Source organism: Panulirus ornatus, chromosome 36 (assembly GCF_036320965.1).
Source record: "Panulirus ornatus isolate Po-2019 chromosome 36, ASM3632096v1, whole genome shotgun sequence".
Classification (NCBI taxonomy): domain Eukaryota; kingdom Metazoa; phylum Arthropoda; class Malacostraca; order Decapoda; family Palinuridae; genus Panulirus; species Panulirus ornatus.
The window spans coordinates 13,093,052-13,110,190 of record NC_092259.1 but is presented as its reverse complement, the minus strand read 5'-3'; the positions used below and the strand labels follow the sequence as shown (position 1 = coordinate 13,110,190).

At 40.5% G+C, this 17,139-nt stretch overlaps 1 protein-coding gene across 7 annotated transcripts in view; it reads left to right on the top strand.

Annotated features, from left to right (window-relative positions):
- The window catches only part of spir (spire type actin nucleation factor), a 225,843-nt gene that overhangs the window by 188,052 nt on the left and 20,652 nt on the right, over positions 1-17,139 (top strand). For 4 of the 7 annotated variants that reach the window (XM_071683432.1, XM_071683430.1, XM_071683436.1 and 1 more), the window contains 4 exons: positions 320-445; positions 2,044-2,127; positions 12,267-12,439; positions 13,443-13,517. In XM_071683432.1, coding sequence (XP_071539533.1) covers positions 320-445; positions 2,044-2,127; positions 12,267-12,439; positions 13,443-13,517 — 458 coding nt within the window. The remainder of the gene's footprint in view (positions 1-319; positions 446-2,043; positions 2,128-12,266; positions 12,440-13,442; positions 13,518-17,139) is intronic. The other 3 variants (XM_071683437.1, XM_071683434.1, XM_071683435.1) reach the window with 2 other exon arrangements.

The following is a 17,139-nucleotide window of genomic DNA, read 5'->3' as shown; positions in this document are numbered from 1 at the left end:
TTTCATTTATTGCACAGCAAAATATGTTTAGGAATCTTAGCTACAAATCAGTAAATGTTTATACCCAGTACAGGAGGACTTTGCATTGCTTGGGACTTTTTTTTTTTTTTTTATCAAATTCCCAGTTGACTAGTGCCTCTGTGCTGTATTTTACGCATTGCCTATCGCTATGACATGTATGTCAGAAGTTGAAATTCCCTGCCAATTGAAAGAAAAACTACACAAATGAATATAAAAGTAATGTGTTGTTTATTTATTTATTTTTATATCATTGATTGTATTCATTATAATACAATATGTATCACCACGTATGTTCCAGATGCGTATCCCAACAGAGCATTTCTCAAATATTCCAGTCCAGATGTTAACTCCACAAGCATTATCTCCTCGTGAGGATGATGATGAGAGCATATCTTTACCACGCTCTATTCTCTCCAGACTTACGGTAATTCCTATGCCTGTTTCAAATTAAACTTGTCAAGATATTTGATTTCAAGCCATGAAAAGAAATTCTAATTAAGGGCATATATGAAATACCTATTTTAGTGCTAGTGTATTTAAGATATATAGATATATGTGGTGTATTCTAAACGTACCGTCCTCTATAGTCATAAACCAAATCAAGATTTATATTCCACGTTTTTCCTTTTTTTTGTAGGAATCAAAAGGTTTTGCAGTTGTGCACTTTTATAGATTAAACTGATTTAGAGTGTTCACGTATACTGATATACTAGGGAGCAGAAACAATTATTTGGTTGTTTGAGGAAGCATTTATAGCTTCAACAGAACATCAAAGTTAGAAAACTGTTGGTAGTCCTGGCATGTGAACGTATTGTGCATGTTGCTGAAGAAAGTTGAATATGGGCATGGAATAGATTTATAACCAGCAGCCCAAATAATGCTAGCCAGATATGGGCTTGGAATAAAACTTTGACAAGTTTAAACTCGATGTTTAGCAAAGCATCTCTTGAAGTATGAGTGACCAGAATAGGAAACAAGGAAGTACAAATAGGATGTGAGGTTACATCTTGAGCAACTAACATGGCAGAACAAGGACTGATTAGATGGCACAGACGGATGGAGAAAATAAGTGTCGTAACTTCAACTACCTGTGCTTTAGAGTAAAAAAAATGGTAGGAGGAGGAGTCAAAGGATAAGTATAAGTACTAAGTGAGATATGAAGCACACAAGGGCAGGTTTGATGAGCAGGATTGTTCTAAATCTCAGATTTTAAAAAATACCTTTCAGTGCCTGACAGGTGGAGATGAGCCTTGGTCTTAGCTTACTGTCCTGAGAGACTGAATCTCCTTACACCCTAAAGTTTTCCCAGTTCATAAATGATTGGGGCAATGGCACATAATACAGGAGTAATGAGCCAAATAGTGATAATTAGACAACATTTTAGAAGGAAAAAAGATGAGATTTAAAACCTTCCAATACCTGTTTGAATGGGAATGGCTTCACGTTAATGTGAAGAAAATTTTGGACAGCTCAGTTTTGAAAACTGGAATGGGAAAGATCCTAAAACAGGTTTCTGAAATCTCATAGCCTTTCATGGAGTATACTGTAATGTGATTTGTTAAGTGATTCATAAGTGGTTATTGATTAGTAAATTACCGTATGGAGATGGTGATACCAGTGTTATTTGTACTGTTTGGATGTTTGGCCTCTGGTTTACCTATGTAACTGAAAGGCTCAGCAGAGCTAAGTCCTCATAACTCAGTGATGTGGAAAAGTGAGTACATAGAAAGAAGATTGCCTCAGTAGATATATAAATAAGGGAGGTAAGTAGGGAAGCAGTCAAGCATTTTTTTTATGTTATCTTGCCAAATTGTGAAATCTGTAGAGGGAAATGTTAGGTATTTTCTTGATTGGGAAAATTTCATTGTGTAACAGTACTTGCATTTATCATTTACATTCATATAAATGAGTGATAAGGTGTTGAAATGAAGTAAAAATGAAACTAAGGTTGTGATAATGAATTCATTAGAAGTGTTATACTTATTAGAGGGGAGACTTAGTAAAGAAACACTTTCTTTACAGTTTAACATCTCAGAACACATCGTTAAGCGTATTCAGGTAACAGAGCATGAAGAGCACACAGGAAGTGATCACATCCTGTCTCAGGTACAACTAAAGAGGCTAAGCTTAATGGAAATTCTTAAGACAGAAGCAAGCTTTTGTTACCATACTGGCAGATCCTTATATAGTTTTGAATTCCCGGCTTTCTGATGCTTAATTTTCAGTGACAAAACTTAGGTTGAAAAAACATAATGTACATATTAATTGGATGCAAATTTATGTCTTTTAGAAGTACTATACTCCAAATTATGTACATGTAGTACGAGAAACTGATGGAGCATGACATTCTTGAGGACCATATCAGCATTACATTGTATTTTGTAGAAAAAGAAAAAAACAATCACACTTCCACTTTCCATATCATATACTAGGTTCTTTTAAGGCAACCAGTTTTTTATGCAGCTTCTTATGCATGTCTTTAATCCATATTACCACAAAATATATTAAGTGGATGCATGTTTACTTTTAAGACTACAGCTTTTGCAATTATAGTAATAAGCATGTCCTATGTTGATACAGCAACTGGTGTATGATGTGAAAAACTTGAGAATGAGGTTGCCATATGATAATCAAGCTTGCTGATACCTGTATACTGGTACAGTTAATGTTGATTTTAAATGCAGCTCTTCCTCTTTATTTTTTCTCTTCTGTAGCGTATCCCACTAGCATGAGATATTTTGTATGATAAATCCAGGTTAGAACCTTCTATTCCATTGACATACTGTTGGGGAAAAACTGGTTACCCCTTCAGTAGCTGTCCTCCCACCTGCAATAGCAACCACTTGCTCCTTTTTTGGGGGGGCCTACCTTTGTCCAATTAGAGGCCACCAGTGATAACATCACAACCCTACTTGCTCCTGTGGACTGACCCATATGGCAGCACAGAATTCACATGATTGGCAGGCTTAACAGTTGTTTTCTACCTGCCCTCTGTTTATGACCAGCCTTTTTCCATGTTACTGTGGATCAGTACCCTTTTCTTTAACAGATATTGAGGTTATGGTGCACAGCGTGTAAGGACGACGTACATGGTGTAGCGGTTAGTGATCCTGACCATTAGCATTCAAGGGTCGCCCTGGATCGAATGCATAGATTTGAATCCTGGTTGCAGCAGTTGGTCCGCAGTCAACCCTAGGGGTTGAAAATTGTATGGGAGGATATTGATTGAGAGGGTGAAGGCATGTATTGAGCATCAGATTGGGGAGGAGCAGTGTGGTTTAAGAAGTGTGTGTGAGAATTACTTAGAAAAACTGATGAATTTGTATGTGGCATTTATGGATCTGGAGAAGGCATATGATTGAGTTGATAGAGATTCTCTGTGGAAAGTCTTAAGAATATAACGGTATGGGAGGTAAGCTGCTACAAGCAGTAAGAAGTTTTTATCAAGGGTGTAAGGCATGTGTACGAGTAGGGAGAGAGGAGAGTGATTGATTCTCAGCGAGGGTTGGGATGTCATCATGGTTGCTTAATTTGTTTATCGATTGGGTGGTTAGGGAGGTAAATGTAAGAGTTTTGGAAAGAGGGGTGAGTATGTAGTCTGTTGGGGATGAGAGGGCCTGGGAAGTGTCACATGTTGTTTGCCGATGATACAGCACTGGTGACTGATTTGAGTGAGAAACTGCAGAAGTTGGCACTGAGTTTGGAAGAGTGTGTAAAGGAGAAAATTGAGAGTAAAACTGAATAAAAGCAAGGTTATTAGGTTAAGCAGGGTTGGGGACAAGTTAGTTGGGATGGAAGTTATAAAGGTGAAAAAATTGGAGAAAGTGAAGTGTTTTGAATATCTGGGAGTGGACTTAGCAGTGAATGGAACCATGGAAGTGTAAGTGAGTCATAGGTTGGGGGTAGGGGCAAAGGTTATGGGAGTGATGAAGAATGTGTGTGAGGAGAAAATGTTATCTCGAAGAGCAAGAATGGGTATGTTTGAAGGAATAGTAGTTTCACCAGTGTTATGTGGTTATGAGGAGGGTGGATGTGTTGGAAATGAAATGTTTGAGGACAATATTTGGTGTGAGGTAGTATGATCGAGTAAGTAATGAAAGGGTAACAGAGATGTGTGGAAATAGAAAGAGTATGGGTGAGAGAGCAGAAGAGGGTGTGTTGAAATGGTTTGGACATGTGGAGAGAATGAGTGAGAAAAGGTTGACAAAGAGGATATATGTGTCAGAGGTGTGGGAAACAAGAAGTGGGAGACCAAATTGGAGGTGGAAGGATGGAGCGAAAAAAAGAGTGAAATAGAATTAATTGGAATGATATGGTATACCAGAGTCGACGTGCTGTCAGTGGACTGAGCCAGGGCATGTGAAATGTATGAGGTAAACCATTGAAAGGTCTGTGGGGCCTGGATGTGGTTAGGGAGCTTTGGTTTCAGTGCATTGCACATGACAGCTAAAGACAGTGTGAACAAATGTGGCCTTTTTTTTTCTGTCTTCCTGGTCCTCCCTTGCTGAAGCAGATGGTGGGGTAGCACCAGGAGTGGATGAATTCAAGTATGAATATGTATATGTGTATATATGTATATGTATATGTATGTATTTGAGTGTGTATGGCGTGCAGGGAATAGAGTGAATTGGAACAGTGTGGTATACCAGGGTCGACGTGCTGTCAGTGGATTGAACTAGGGCAGGTGAATCGAATGGGGTAAACCATGGAAAGTTTTGTGGGGCCTGGATTAGGAAAGGGAGCTGCAGTTTTGGTGCATTACACATGATAGCTAGAGACTGAGTGTGAACAAATGTGGCCTTTGTTGTTTTTTCCTAGCTCTTACCTTGCACGTGTGTGGGGGAAGGGGGTGCCATCTCGTTTGGTGGGGTGGTGATGGGAATGGATAAAGGCAGCAAGTATTAATATGTACATGTGTATATTTGTATATGTCTGTGTATATATATATTTTGAAATGTATATGTATGTATATGTGCATATGTGGAGATTTATGTATATGTGTATATGGGTAGGTTGGGCCATTCTTTGGTCTTTTTCCTTGTGCTACCTCGCTAATGCGGGAGACAGTGACAAAGCAAAATATATATATGTCTTTTTCTTTCTTTCACACTAGTCACCATTTCCCGCGTTAGTGAGGTAGTGTTAAGAACAGAGGACTGGGCCTTTGAGGGAATATCCTCAACTGGCCCCCTTCTCTGTTCCATCTTTTGGAAAATTAAAAAAAAATGAGAAGGGAGGATTTCCAGCCCCCCGCTCCCTCCCCCTTTTAGTTGCCTTCTATGACACACAGGGAATACATGAAAAGTATTCTTTCTCCCCCATCCCCAGGGGTATATATATATATATATATATATATATATATATATATATATATATATATATATATATATATATATATATATTCTTGTGAGAAACTGCAGAAGCTGGTGACTAAGTTTGGTAAAGTGTGTGAAAGAAAGCTGAGAGTAAATGTGAGGTTATTAGGTACAGTAGGGTTGAGGGTCAAGTTAATTGGGGATAGGGGAGAAAGAGTATTTTCCATGTAATCCCTGCGTGTCGTACGAGGCGACTAAAAGGGGAGGGAGTGGGGGGCTGGAAATCCTCCCCTCTCATATTTTTTTTCTAATTTTCCAAAAGAAGGAACAGAGAAAGGGGCCAGGTGAGGATATTCCCTCAAAGGCCCAGTCCTCTGTTCTTAATGCTACCTCGCTAACATGGGAAATGGCAAATAGTTTGAAAGTAAGATATATATATATATATATATATATATATATATATATATATATATATATATATATATATATATATATATATATATTTTTTTTTTTTTTTTTTTTTTTTTTTTTTTTATACTTTGTCGCTGTCTCCCGCGTTTGCGAGGTAGCACAAGGAAACAGACGAAAGAAATGCCCCCCCCCCCCATACACATGTATATACATATGTCCACACACGCAAATATACATACCTACACAGCTCTCCATGGTTTACCCCAAACGCTTCACATGCCCTGATTCAATCCACTGACAGCACGTCAACCCCGGTATACCACATCGCTCCAATTCACTCTATTCCTTGCCCTCCTTTCACCCTCCTGCATGTTCAGGCCCCAATCACACAAAATCTTTTTCACTCCATCTTTCCACCTCCAATTTGGTCTCCCTCTTCTCCTTGTTCCCTCCACCTCTGACACATATATCCTCTTGGTCAATCTTTCCTCACTCATCCTCTCCATGTGCCCAAACCACTTCAAAACACCCTCTTCTGCTCTCTCAACCACGCTCTTTTTATTTCCACACATCTCTCTTACCCTTACGTTACTCACTCGATCAAACCACCTCACACCACACATTGTCCTCAAACATCTCATTTCCAGCACATCCATCCTCCTGCGCACAACTCTATCCATAGCCCACGCCTCGCAACCATACAGCATTGTTGGAACCACTATTCCTTCAAACATACCCATTTTTGCTTTCCGAGATAATGTTCTCGACTTCCACACATTCTTCAAGGCCCCCAGGATTTTCGCCCCCTCCCCCACCCTATGATATATATATATATATATATATTGGAGATATATATATATATATATATATATATATATATATATATATATATATATATATATATATATATATATATTCCCTGGGGATAGGGGAGAAAGAATACTTCCCACGTATTCCCTGCGTGTCATAGAAGGCGATTAAAAGGGAAGGGAGCGGGGGGCTGGAAATCCTCCCCTCTCGTTTTTTTTTTTTTTTTTTTTTTTTTTTTTTTTTATTTTCCCAAAAGAAGGAACAGAGAAGAGGTCCAGGTGAGGATATTCCCTCAAAGGCCCAGTCCTCTGTTCTTAACGCTACCTCGCTATCGCGGGAAATAGCGAATAGTATGAAAAAAAAAATATATATCTGGGAGTGGATCTGTCAGCGGATGGAACCATGGAAGCGGAAGTGGATCATAGGGTGGGGGAGGGGGCGAAAATTTTGGGAGCCTTGAAAAATGTGTGGAAGTCGAGAACATTATCTCGGAAAGCAAAAATGGGTATGTTTGAAGGAATAGTGGTTCCAACAATGTTGTATGGTTGCGAGGCGTGGGCTATGGATAGAGTTGTGCGCAGGAGGATGGACGTGCTGGAAATGAGATGTTTGAGGAAAATGTGTGGTGTGAGGTGGTTTGATCGAGTAAGTAACGTAAGGGTAAGAGAGATGTGTGGAAATAAAAAGAGCGTGGTTGAGAGAGCAGAAGAGGGTGTTTTGAAATGGTTTGGGCACATGGAGAGAATGAGTGAGGAAAGATTGACCAAGAGGATATATGTGTCGGAGGTGGAGGGAACGAGGAGAAGAGGGAGACCAAATTGGAGGTGGAAAGATGGAGTGAAAAAGATTTTGTGTGATTGGGGCCTGAACATGCAGGAGGGTGAAAGGAGGGCAAGGAATAGAGTGAATTGGAGCGATGTGGTATACAGGGGTTGACGTGCTGTCAGTGGATTGAGTCAGGGGCATGTGAAGCGTCTGGGGTAAACCATGGAAAGCTGTGTAGGTATGTATATTTGCGTGTGTGGACGTGTGTATGTACATGTGTATGGGGGGGGGGTTGGGCCATTTCTTTCGTCTGTTTCCTTGCGCTACCTCGCAAACGCGGGAGACAGCGACAAAGTATAAAAAAAAAAAAAAAATATATTATCCCCGGGGATAGGGGATTAAGAATACTTACCACGTATTCCCTGCGTGTCGTAGAAGGCGACTAAAAGGGGAGGGAGCGGGGGGCTGGAAATCCTCCCCTCTCGTTTTTTTTTTTTTAATTTTCCAAAAGAAGGAACAGAGGGGGCCAGGTGAGGATATTCCAAAAAAGGCCCAGTCCTCTGTTCTTAACGCTACCTCGCTAATGCGGGAAATGGCGAATAGTATGAAAGAAAGAAATATATATATATATATATATATATATATATATATATATATATATATATATATATTTGTTTATGGATGGGGTTGTTAGGGAGGTAAATGCAAGAGTTTTGGAAAGAGGGGCAAGTATGAAGTCTGTTGGGAATGAGAGAGCTTGGGAAGTGAGTCAGTTGTTGTTCGCTGATGATACAGCGCTGGTGGCTGATTCATGTGAGAAACTGCAGAAGCTGGTGACTGAGTTTGGTAAAGTGTGTGAAAGAAGAAAGTTAAGAGTAAATGTGAATAAGAGCAAGGTTATTAGGTACAGTAGGGTTGAGGGTCAAGTAAATTGGGAGGTGAGTTTGAATGGAGAAAAACTGGAGGAAGTGAAGTGTTTTAGATATCTGGGAGTGGATCTGGCAGCGGATGGAACCATGGAAGCGGAAGTGGATCATAGGGTGGGGGAGGGGGCGAAAATTCTGGGGGCCTTGAAGAATGTGTGGAAGTCGAGAACATTATCTCGGAAAGCAAAAATGGGTATGTTTGAAGGAATAGTGGTTCCAACAATGTTGTATGGTTGTGAGGCGTGGGCTATGGATAGAGTTGTGCGCAGGAGGATGGATGTGCTGGAAATGAGATGTTTGAGGACAATGTGTGGTGTGAGGTGGTTTGATCGAGTGAGTAACGTAAGGGTAAGAGAGATGTGTGGAAATAAAAAGAGCGTGGTTGAGAGAGCAGAAGAGGGTGTTTTTGAAGTGGTTTGGGCACATGGAGAGAATGAGTGAGGAAAGATTGACCAAGAGGATATATGTGTCGGAGGTGGAGGGAACGAGGAGAAGAGGGAGACCAAATTGGAGGTGGAAAGATGGAGTGAAAAAGATTTTGTGTGATCGGGGCCTGAACATGCAGGAGGGTGAAAGGAGGGCAAGGAATAGAGTGAATTGGAGCGATGTGGTATACCGGGGTTGACGTGTTGTCAGTGGATTGAATCAAGGCATGTGAAGCGTCTGGGGTAAACCATGGAAAGCTGTGTAGGTATGTATATTTGCGTGTGTGGACGTATGTATATACATGTGTATGGGGGGGGGTTGGGCCATTTCTTTCGTCTGTTTCCTTGCGCTACCTCGCAAACGCGGGAGACAGCGACAAAGTATAAAAAAAAATATATATATATATATATTTTTTTTTGGGGGGGGAAGAGCAGTGTGGTTTCAGAAGTGGTAGAGGATGTGTGGATCAGGTGTTTGCTTTGAAGAATGTATGTGAGAAATACTTAGAAAAGCAAATGGATTTGTATGTAGCATTTATGGATCTGGAGAAGGCATATGATAGAGTTGATAGAGATGCTCTGTGGAAGGTATTAAGAATATATGGTGTGGGAGGAAAGTTGTTAGAAGCAGTGAAAAGTTTCTATCGAGGATGTAAGGCATGTGTACGTGTAGGAAGAGAGGAAAGTGATTGGTTCTCAGTGAATGTAGGTTTGCGGCAGGGGTGTGTGATGTCTCCATGGTTGTTTAATTTGTTTATGGATGGGGTTGTTAGGGAGGTAAATGCAAGAGTTTTGGAAAGAGGGGCAAGTATGAAGTCTGTTGGGGATGAGAGAGCTTGGGAAGTGAGTCAGTTGCTGTTCGCTGATGACACAGCGCTGGTGGCTGATTCATGTGTGAAACTGCAGAAGCTGGTGACTGAGTTTGGTAAAGTGTGTGGAAGAAGAAAGTTAAGAGTAAATGTGAATAAGAGCAAGGTTATTAGGTACAGTAGGGTTGAGGGTCAAGTCAATTGGGAGGTGAGTTTGAATGGAGAAAATATATATATATATATATATATATATATATATATATATATATATATATATATATATATATATATACATATATTTTATTTATTCATTTATTTATTTTATTTATTTTGCTTTGTCACTGTCTCCCGTGTTAGCGAGGTAGCGCAAGGAAACAGATGAAAGAATGGTCCAACCCACCCACATACACATGTATATGCATACACGTCCACACATGTAAATATACATACCTACACATCTCAACGTATACATCTATATACACACACAGACATATACATATATACATATGTACATAATTCATACTGTCTGCCCTTATTCATTCCCATTGCCACCTCGCCACACATGAAATAACAACCCCCTCCCCCCTCATGTGTGCGAGGTAGCGCTAGGAAAAGACAACAAAGGCCACATTCGTTCACACTCAGTCTCTAGCTGTCATGCAATAATGCACCGAAACCACAGCTCCCTTTGCACATCCAGGCCCCACAGAATTTTCCATGGTTGACCCCAGACGCTTCACATGCCCTGGTTCAATCCATTGACAGCACGTCGACCCCAGTATACCACATCGTTCCAATTCACTCTATTCCTTGCACGCCTTTCTCCCTCCTGCATGTTCAGGCCCCGATCACTCAAAATCTTCTTCACTCCATCTTTCCACCTCCAATTTGGTCTCCCACTTCTCCTTGTTCCCTCCACCTCTGACACATATATCCTCTTTGTCAATCTTTCCTCACTCATTCTCTCCATGTGACCAAACTATTTCAAACCACCCTCTTCTGCTCTCTCTAACCACACTATTTTTATTACCACACATCTCTCTTACCCTATTATTACTTACTCGATCAAACCACCTCACACCACATATTGTCCTAAAACATCTCATTTCCAGCACATCCACCTTCCTTCGCACAACTCTATCCATAGCCCACGCCTTGCAACCATATGAGATTGTTGGAACCACTATTCCTTCAAACATACCCATTTTTGCTTTCCGAGATAATGTTCTTGACGTCCACACATTCTTCAACTCTCCCAGAATTTTCGCCCCCTCCCCCACCCTAAGATTCACTTCCGCTTCCATGGTTCCATCCGCTGCTAAATCCACTCCGAGAATCAGTCACTCTCCTCTCTCCCTACTCGTACACATGCCTTACACCCTTGATAAAAACTTCTTACTGCTTGTAACAGCTTACCTCCCGTACCGTTATATTCTTAAGACTTTCCACAAAGAATCTCTATCAACTCTATCATGTGCCTTCTCCAGGCCACATTCATTCACACTCAGTCTCTAGCTGTCATGTATAAAGCACTGAAACCACAGCTCCCTTTCCACATCCAGGCCTCACAAAACTTTCCATGGTTTACCCCAGACGCTATATATATATATATATATATATATATATATATATATATATATATATATATATATTTATTGAGGATATTTCTTTTGAGGCTCAGGCCTCTGTTCTTAGTGCTACCTTGCTAATGCGGGAAATGGCAAATATGTATGGAGATAAAAAATATTGATATCTGATTCCTCTTCCAGTTGGAACTCCCGAAAGGGGTGGCCACAGCAGCAGTCTGTTAATAACTAGCGAACTCCATATTTAGTTATTAATCTCTTTTATGTTCTCTAATTTTCTCACTGTTGTTCTACCATAAGGTGGGTGCTCAAACACCAGTTGTCCACAATTATCCATTTTATTTGAATCATGCTTTTGCCTTCACAGAGATATCATCAGGAATCTAAATAAAAAGAGAGAAAATCTACATCACAAAACTTGGATATAAAGTGTAGAATGCAAGTAACATGTAAAGTAGAAACAAACCACAGTACATAAAAAGGAAGGGAAAACACTATGTGATACAAATTAACATCGTCATGAGAGGTAATATGAGCTTCACCCTAAATATAAAATAAGCTACCTGTCATGATATTGTTACTTTGTATCACGTTTTAGTATTTTCACGTACTTTTTGTGTTCTGTGTGGTTTGTTTCTAATATCCATGTAGGTTTTGAAGTTTGAAAATCCTTATCTCTTTGAGGTGGTCTCAAGCCTCTCTCCCTCTCTCTCTCTCTGGACTATGTCTTTTTTAGCTTTAACACCTATGCTCTGTGAATTAAGAATTGGTGGACAGGTCAGTCTGCAGAAGTGAGTAGGTCAGTGCTGTCATTATGGTGATCTTTGAATGGCCAAAGATGGGCCTGACATGAGGAAGTTTTCATCGCCAAAATTGGGCATATAGCAATTGGATGGGGAAATACAGCTTTTCCCCCCAGTAAGTCTGGTTAGAGTTCTAACCCCAATTTATCTTTGAGATTATCTAGTGCTTGTGGAACTCTATCTTGGTGAGAAATGGTTTTCTGAACATCAAAACCTATATTTTTTCATTTTATTTAGAAGTAGATTGCAGTTTAAATTAGATGTTTTCAAGTATAAGGATCTGGCATGAATGTAATATTAAATAACGCACATACCCACTTTTTCATCTACCTTTCTTGAAAAAAAAAGGCTTCTCCTTCAAACCAACATTAATTTTCTTAATTCTATTCTTGTAGGACTTGCCTCTCCCTGGAAGTAGCAGTGCTGGTGGAAGTGCTGAGCGGCGAAGCAGTATAAGTGGTAGTGTTGGTTCAGCACCATCCTCTCCAACTCTCTCCCGAACAGTGGATGGTCCAGCTTCCTTGCCTGTTCAGCCACCGGTACCCTATGTTAATGAAGCAATTAAGAAGTAGGTTGAAACATCTGAATTTCCTTTCAGCAATATTACTTTATATTGTTTCATGTGGGCTTCAAAGCTGCTACAGGCATATTTTTTGCATGAGAGAATACATGAATTGAAAACTTACTCATTAATATAGCGACAAAAAATTCTTTATGAATTTAGCATAGATTTAGCTTTGATTTCCTTATTTACAGCAAGTTTTCTCATGCTAGATATTTACCATTTTTGCATGGTTTATACCTTAACATTGTTGCTGAAGACCCAGCAGCAGTCCATTAGCACCTGCTGAAAATTTTGCTTGTTTTTGTTCCTATAAAATTAGCATCCACTCAAGAGATTTGGATACCCCTACCCTTTTGGTAATATAGAATGGTTAGGAATGACAACTTTAGTTCTGCAAGTGATCCACTCCATGTAATTAGAGGTGTTGAGGATAATGGAATTGAATGGTTTTTTATTATACAGTTAAAGCATTAATCAATATGTGAAAGTGATCTTTCTTAAGAAGGTGACATTCTCCAGGATAATAAGGGGGTAGACTAAAGGATAGTTCAATCAGTAGAAAAGAAAAATCATTATGTTAAGAGAATTCCGACACTTTGAAAGTTTGCTGCTATGTGAGAGTCGGAATGATTGGACCCAAGTGGCCTTTGCCAGAAATGTGCACTAAATCAAGACACTGTTGTAATTTCTCACATTGAAAAAATTATTTAGCAAATGCTTCTTGTCCCATCATTTATCCATATTGCCATATTGTGTATGCTATTTTGCTTCTAGTGCAGTAATATTGCTTATATGCATAATCATGTTTGCTCAAAATATTCTGGGATGGTTGTACAATACAGTCACTAAAAACTACTGAATGCCTTTGTACTATATTTATTGGCTTTTTCCCACAGATTGTTGTCTGTGTGGGACAGGGGATAATGCTTTTTTGCTTTACATGTAACTGAGATGTCTGTCAAGATGCTTAATATGTTTGCACGTTTGCCCTTTCCCACCTGTATAGCCACCATCATCTTTTCCGAGCACGCACGATTGGCCACCTAGAGGGTAAAAATCGTCTCTCCTTGCCATACATCAAGTTAGTTGATATATAGATTATATTATATATATTTTTTCAATATACTTGATTGCTGTTTCCCGTGTCAGCAAGGTAGTGCCATTAAAAAAAAAATATATATATATATATATATATATATTTTTTCGCTGTCTCCCGCGTTTGCGAGGTAGCGCAAGGAAACAGACGAAAGAAATGGCCCAACCCACCCCCATACACATGTATATACATATGTCCACACACGCAAATATACATACCTACACAGCTTTCCATGGTTTACCCCAGACGCTTCACATGCCCTGATTCAATCCACTGACAGCACGTCAACCCCGGTATACCACATCGATCCAATTCACTCTATTCCTTGCCCTCCTTTCACCCTCCTGCATGTTCAGGCCCCGATCACACAAAATCTTTTTCACTCCATCTTTCCACCTCCAATTTGGTCTCCCACTTCTCCTCGTTCCCTCCACCTCCGACACATATATCCTCTTGGTCAATCTTTCCTCACTCATTCTCTCCATGTGCCCAAACCATTTCAAAACACTCTCTTCTGCTCTCTCAACCACGCTCTTTTTATTTCCACACATCTCTCTTACCCTTACGTTACTTACTCGATCAAACCACCTCACACCACACATTGTCCTCAAACATCTCATTTCCAGCACATCCATCCTCCTGCGCACAACTCTATCCATAGCCCACGCCTCGCAACCATACAACATTGTTGGAACCACTATTCCTTCAAACATAGCCATTTTTGCTTTCCGAGATAATGTTCTCGACTTCCACACATTCTTCAAAGCTCCCAGGATTTTCGCCCCCTCCCCCACCCTATGATCCACTTCTGCTTCCATGGTTCCATCCGCTGCCAGATCCACTCCCAGATATCTAAAACACTTTACTTCCTCCAGTTTTTCTCCATTCAAACTCACCTCCCAATTGACTTGACCCTCAACCCTACTGTACCTAATAACCTTGCTCTTATTCACATTTACTCTTAACTTTCTTCTTTCACACACTTTACCAAACTCAGTCACCAGCTTCTGCAGTTTCTCACATGAATCAGCCACCAGCGCTGTATCATCAGCGAACAACAACTGACTCACTTCCCAGGCTCTCTCATCCACAACAGACTTTCATTCTTGCCCCTCTTTCCAAAACTCTTGCATTCACCTCCCTATCAACCCCATCCATAAACAAATTAAACAACCATGGAGACATCACACACCCCTGCCGCAAACCTGCATTCACTGAGAACCAATCACTTTCCTCTCTTCCTACACGTACACATGCCTTACATCCTCGATAAAAACTTTTCACTGCTTCTAACAACTTTCCTCCCACACCATATATTCTTAATACCTTCCACAGAGCATCTCTATCAACTCTATCATATGCCTTCTCCAGATCCATAAATGCTACATACAAATCCATTTGCTTTTCTAAGTATTTCTCACATACATTCTTCAAAGCAAACACCTGATCCACACATCCTCTATAACTTCTGAAACCACACTGCTCTTCCCCAATCTGATGCTCTGTACATGCCTTCACCCTCTCAATCAATACCCTCCCATATAATTTACCAGGAATACTCAACAAACTTATACCTCTGTAATTTGAGCACTCACTCTTATCCCCTTTGCCTTTGTACAATGGCACTATGCACGCATTCCGCCAATCCTCAGGCACCTCACCATGAGTCATACATACATTAAATAACCTTACCAACCAGTCAACAATACAGTCACCCCCTTTTTTAATAAATTCCACTGCAATACCATCCAAACCCGCTGCCTTGCCGGCTTTCATCTTCCGCAAAGCTTTCACTACCTCTTCTCTGTTTACCAAATCATTTTCCCTAACCCTCTCACTTTGCACACCACCTCGACCAAAACACCCTATATCTGCCACTCTATCATCAAACACATTCAACAAACCTTCAAAATACTCACTCCATCTCCTTCTCACATCACCACTACTTGTTATCACCTCCCCATTTGCGCCCTTCACTGAAGTTCCCATTTGCTCCCTTGTCTTACGCACTTTATTTACCTCCTTCCAGAACATCTCTTTATTCTCCCTAAAATTTAATGATACTCTCTCACTCCAACTCTCATTTGCCCTTTTTTTCACCTCTTGCACCTTTCTCTTGACCTCCTGTCTCTTTCTTTTATACATCTCCCACTCAATTGCATTTTTTCCCGGGAGCGGGGGGCCAGAAATCCTCCCCTCCTTGTATTAACTTTCTAAAATGGGATATATATATATATATATATATATATATATATATATATATATATATATATATATATATATATTTGTTTATGGATGGGGTTGTTAGGGAGGTGAATGCAAGAGTTTTGGAAAGAGGGGCAAGTATGAAGTCTGTTGGGGATGAGAGAGCTTGGGAAGTGAGTCAGTTGTTGTTCGCTGATGATACAGCGCTGGTGGCTGATTCATGTGAGAAACTGCAGAAGCTGGTGACTGAGTTTGGTAAAGTGTGTGAAAGAAGAAAGTTAAGAGTAAATGTGAATAAGAGCAAGGTTATTAGGTACAGTAGGGTTGAGGGTCAAGTAAATTGGGAGGTGAGTTTGAATGGAGAAAAACTGGAGGAAGTGAAGTGTTTTAGATATCTGGGAGTGGATCTGGCAGCGGATGGAACCATGGAAGCGGAAGTGGATCATAGGGTGGGGGAGGGGGCGAAAATTCTGGGAGCCTTGAAGAATGTGTGGAAGTCGAGAACATTATCTCGGAAAGCAAAAATGGGTATGTTTGAAGGAATAGTGGTTCCAACAATGTTGTATGGTTGCGAGACGTGGGCTATGGATAGAGTTGTGCGCAGGAGGATGGATGTGCTGGAAATGAGATGTTTGAGGACAATATGTGGTGTGAGGTGGTTTGATCGAGTAAGTAACGTAAGGGTAAGAGAGATGGGTGGAAATAAAAAGAGCGTGGTTGAGAGAGCAGAAGAGGGTGTTTTGAAATGGTCTGGTCACATAGAGAGAATGAGTGAGAAAAGATTGACAAAGAGGATATATGTGTCAGAGGTGGAGGGAACGAGGAGAAGTGAAAGACCAAATTGGAGGTGGAAAGATGGAGTGAAAAAGATTCTGAGTGATCGGAGCCTGAACATACAGGAGGGTGAAAGGCATGCAAGGAAGCGGGTGAATTGGAACGGTGTGATATACCGGTCGATGTGCTGTCAGTGGATTGAACCAGGGCATGTGAAGCGTCTGGGGGTAAACAATGGAAAGTTCTGTGGGGCCTGGATGTGGAAAGGGAGCTGTGGTTTCAGTGTATCATACATGACAGCCAGAGACTGAGTGTGAACGAATGCAACCATTGTTGTCTTTTCCTAGTGCCACCTCATACACACTCCCAAACTCAGAAACCAGCTTCTCCAATTTCTCAGATGAGTCTGGCATCAGCCTTACAGCATCTTATGCACCTCCCAGACCTCCCTACCCTGAACAGACAGCAGACCTGCCCCTCTCTTTCACTCACACCCATACTCAGTAGTAAGAATTTAATGAAGTAATATGTCAATAATCAGCAGATTCTACAGAGTTCAATGTCATGTTGGAAGAATTACATATCTTAAACCCAGTAATCAGTCAGGTCCTGTATTATGAATGTAATT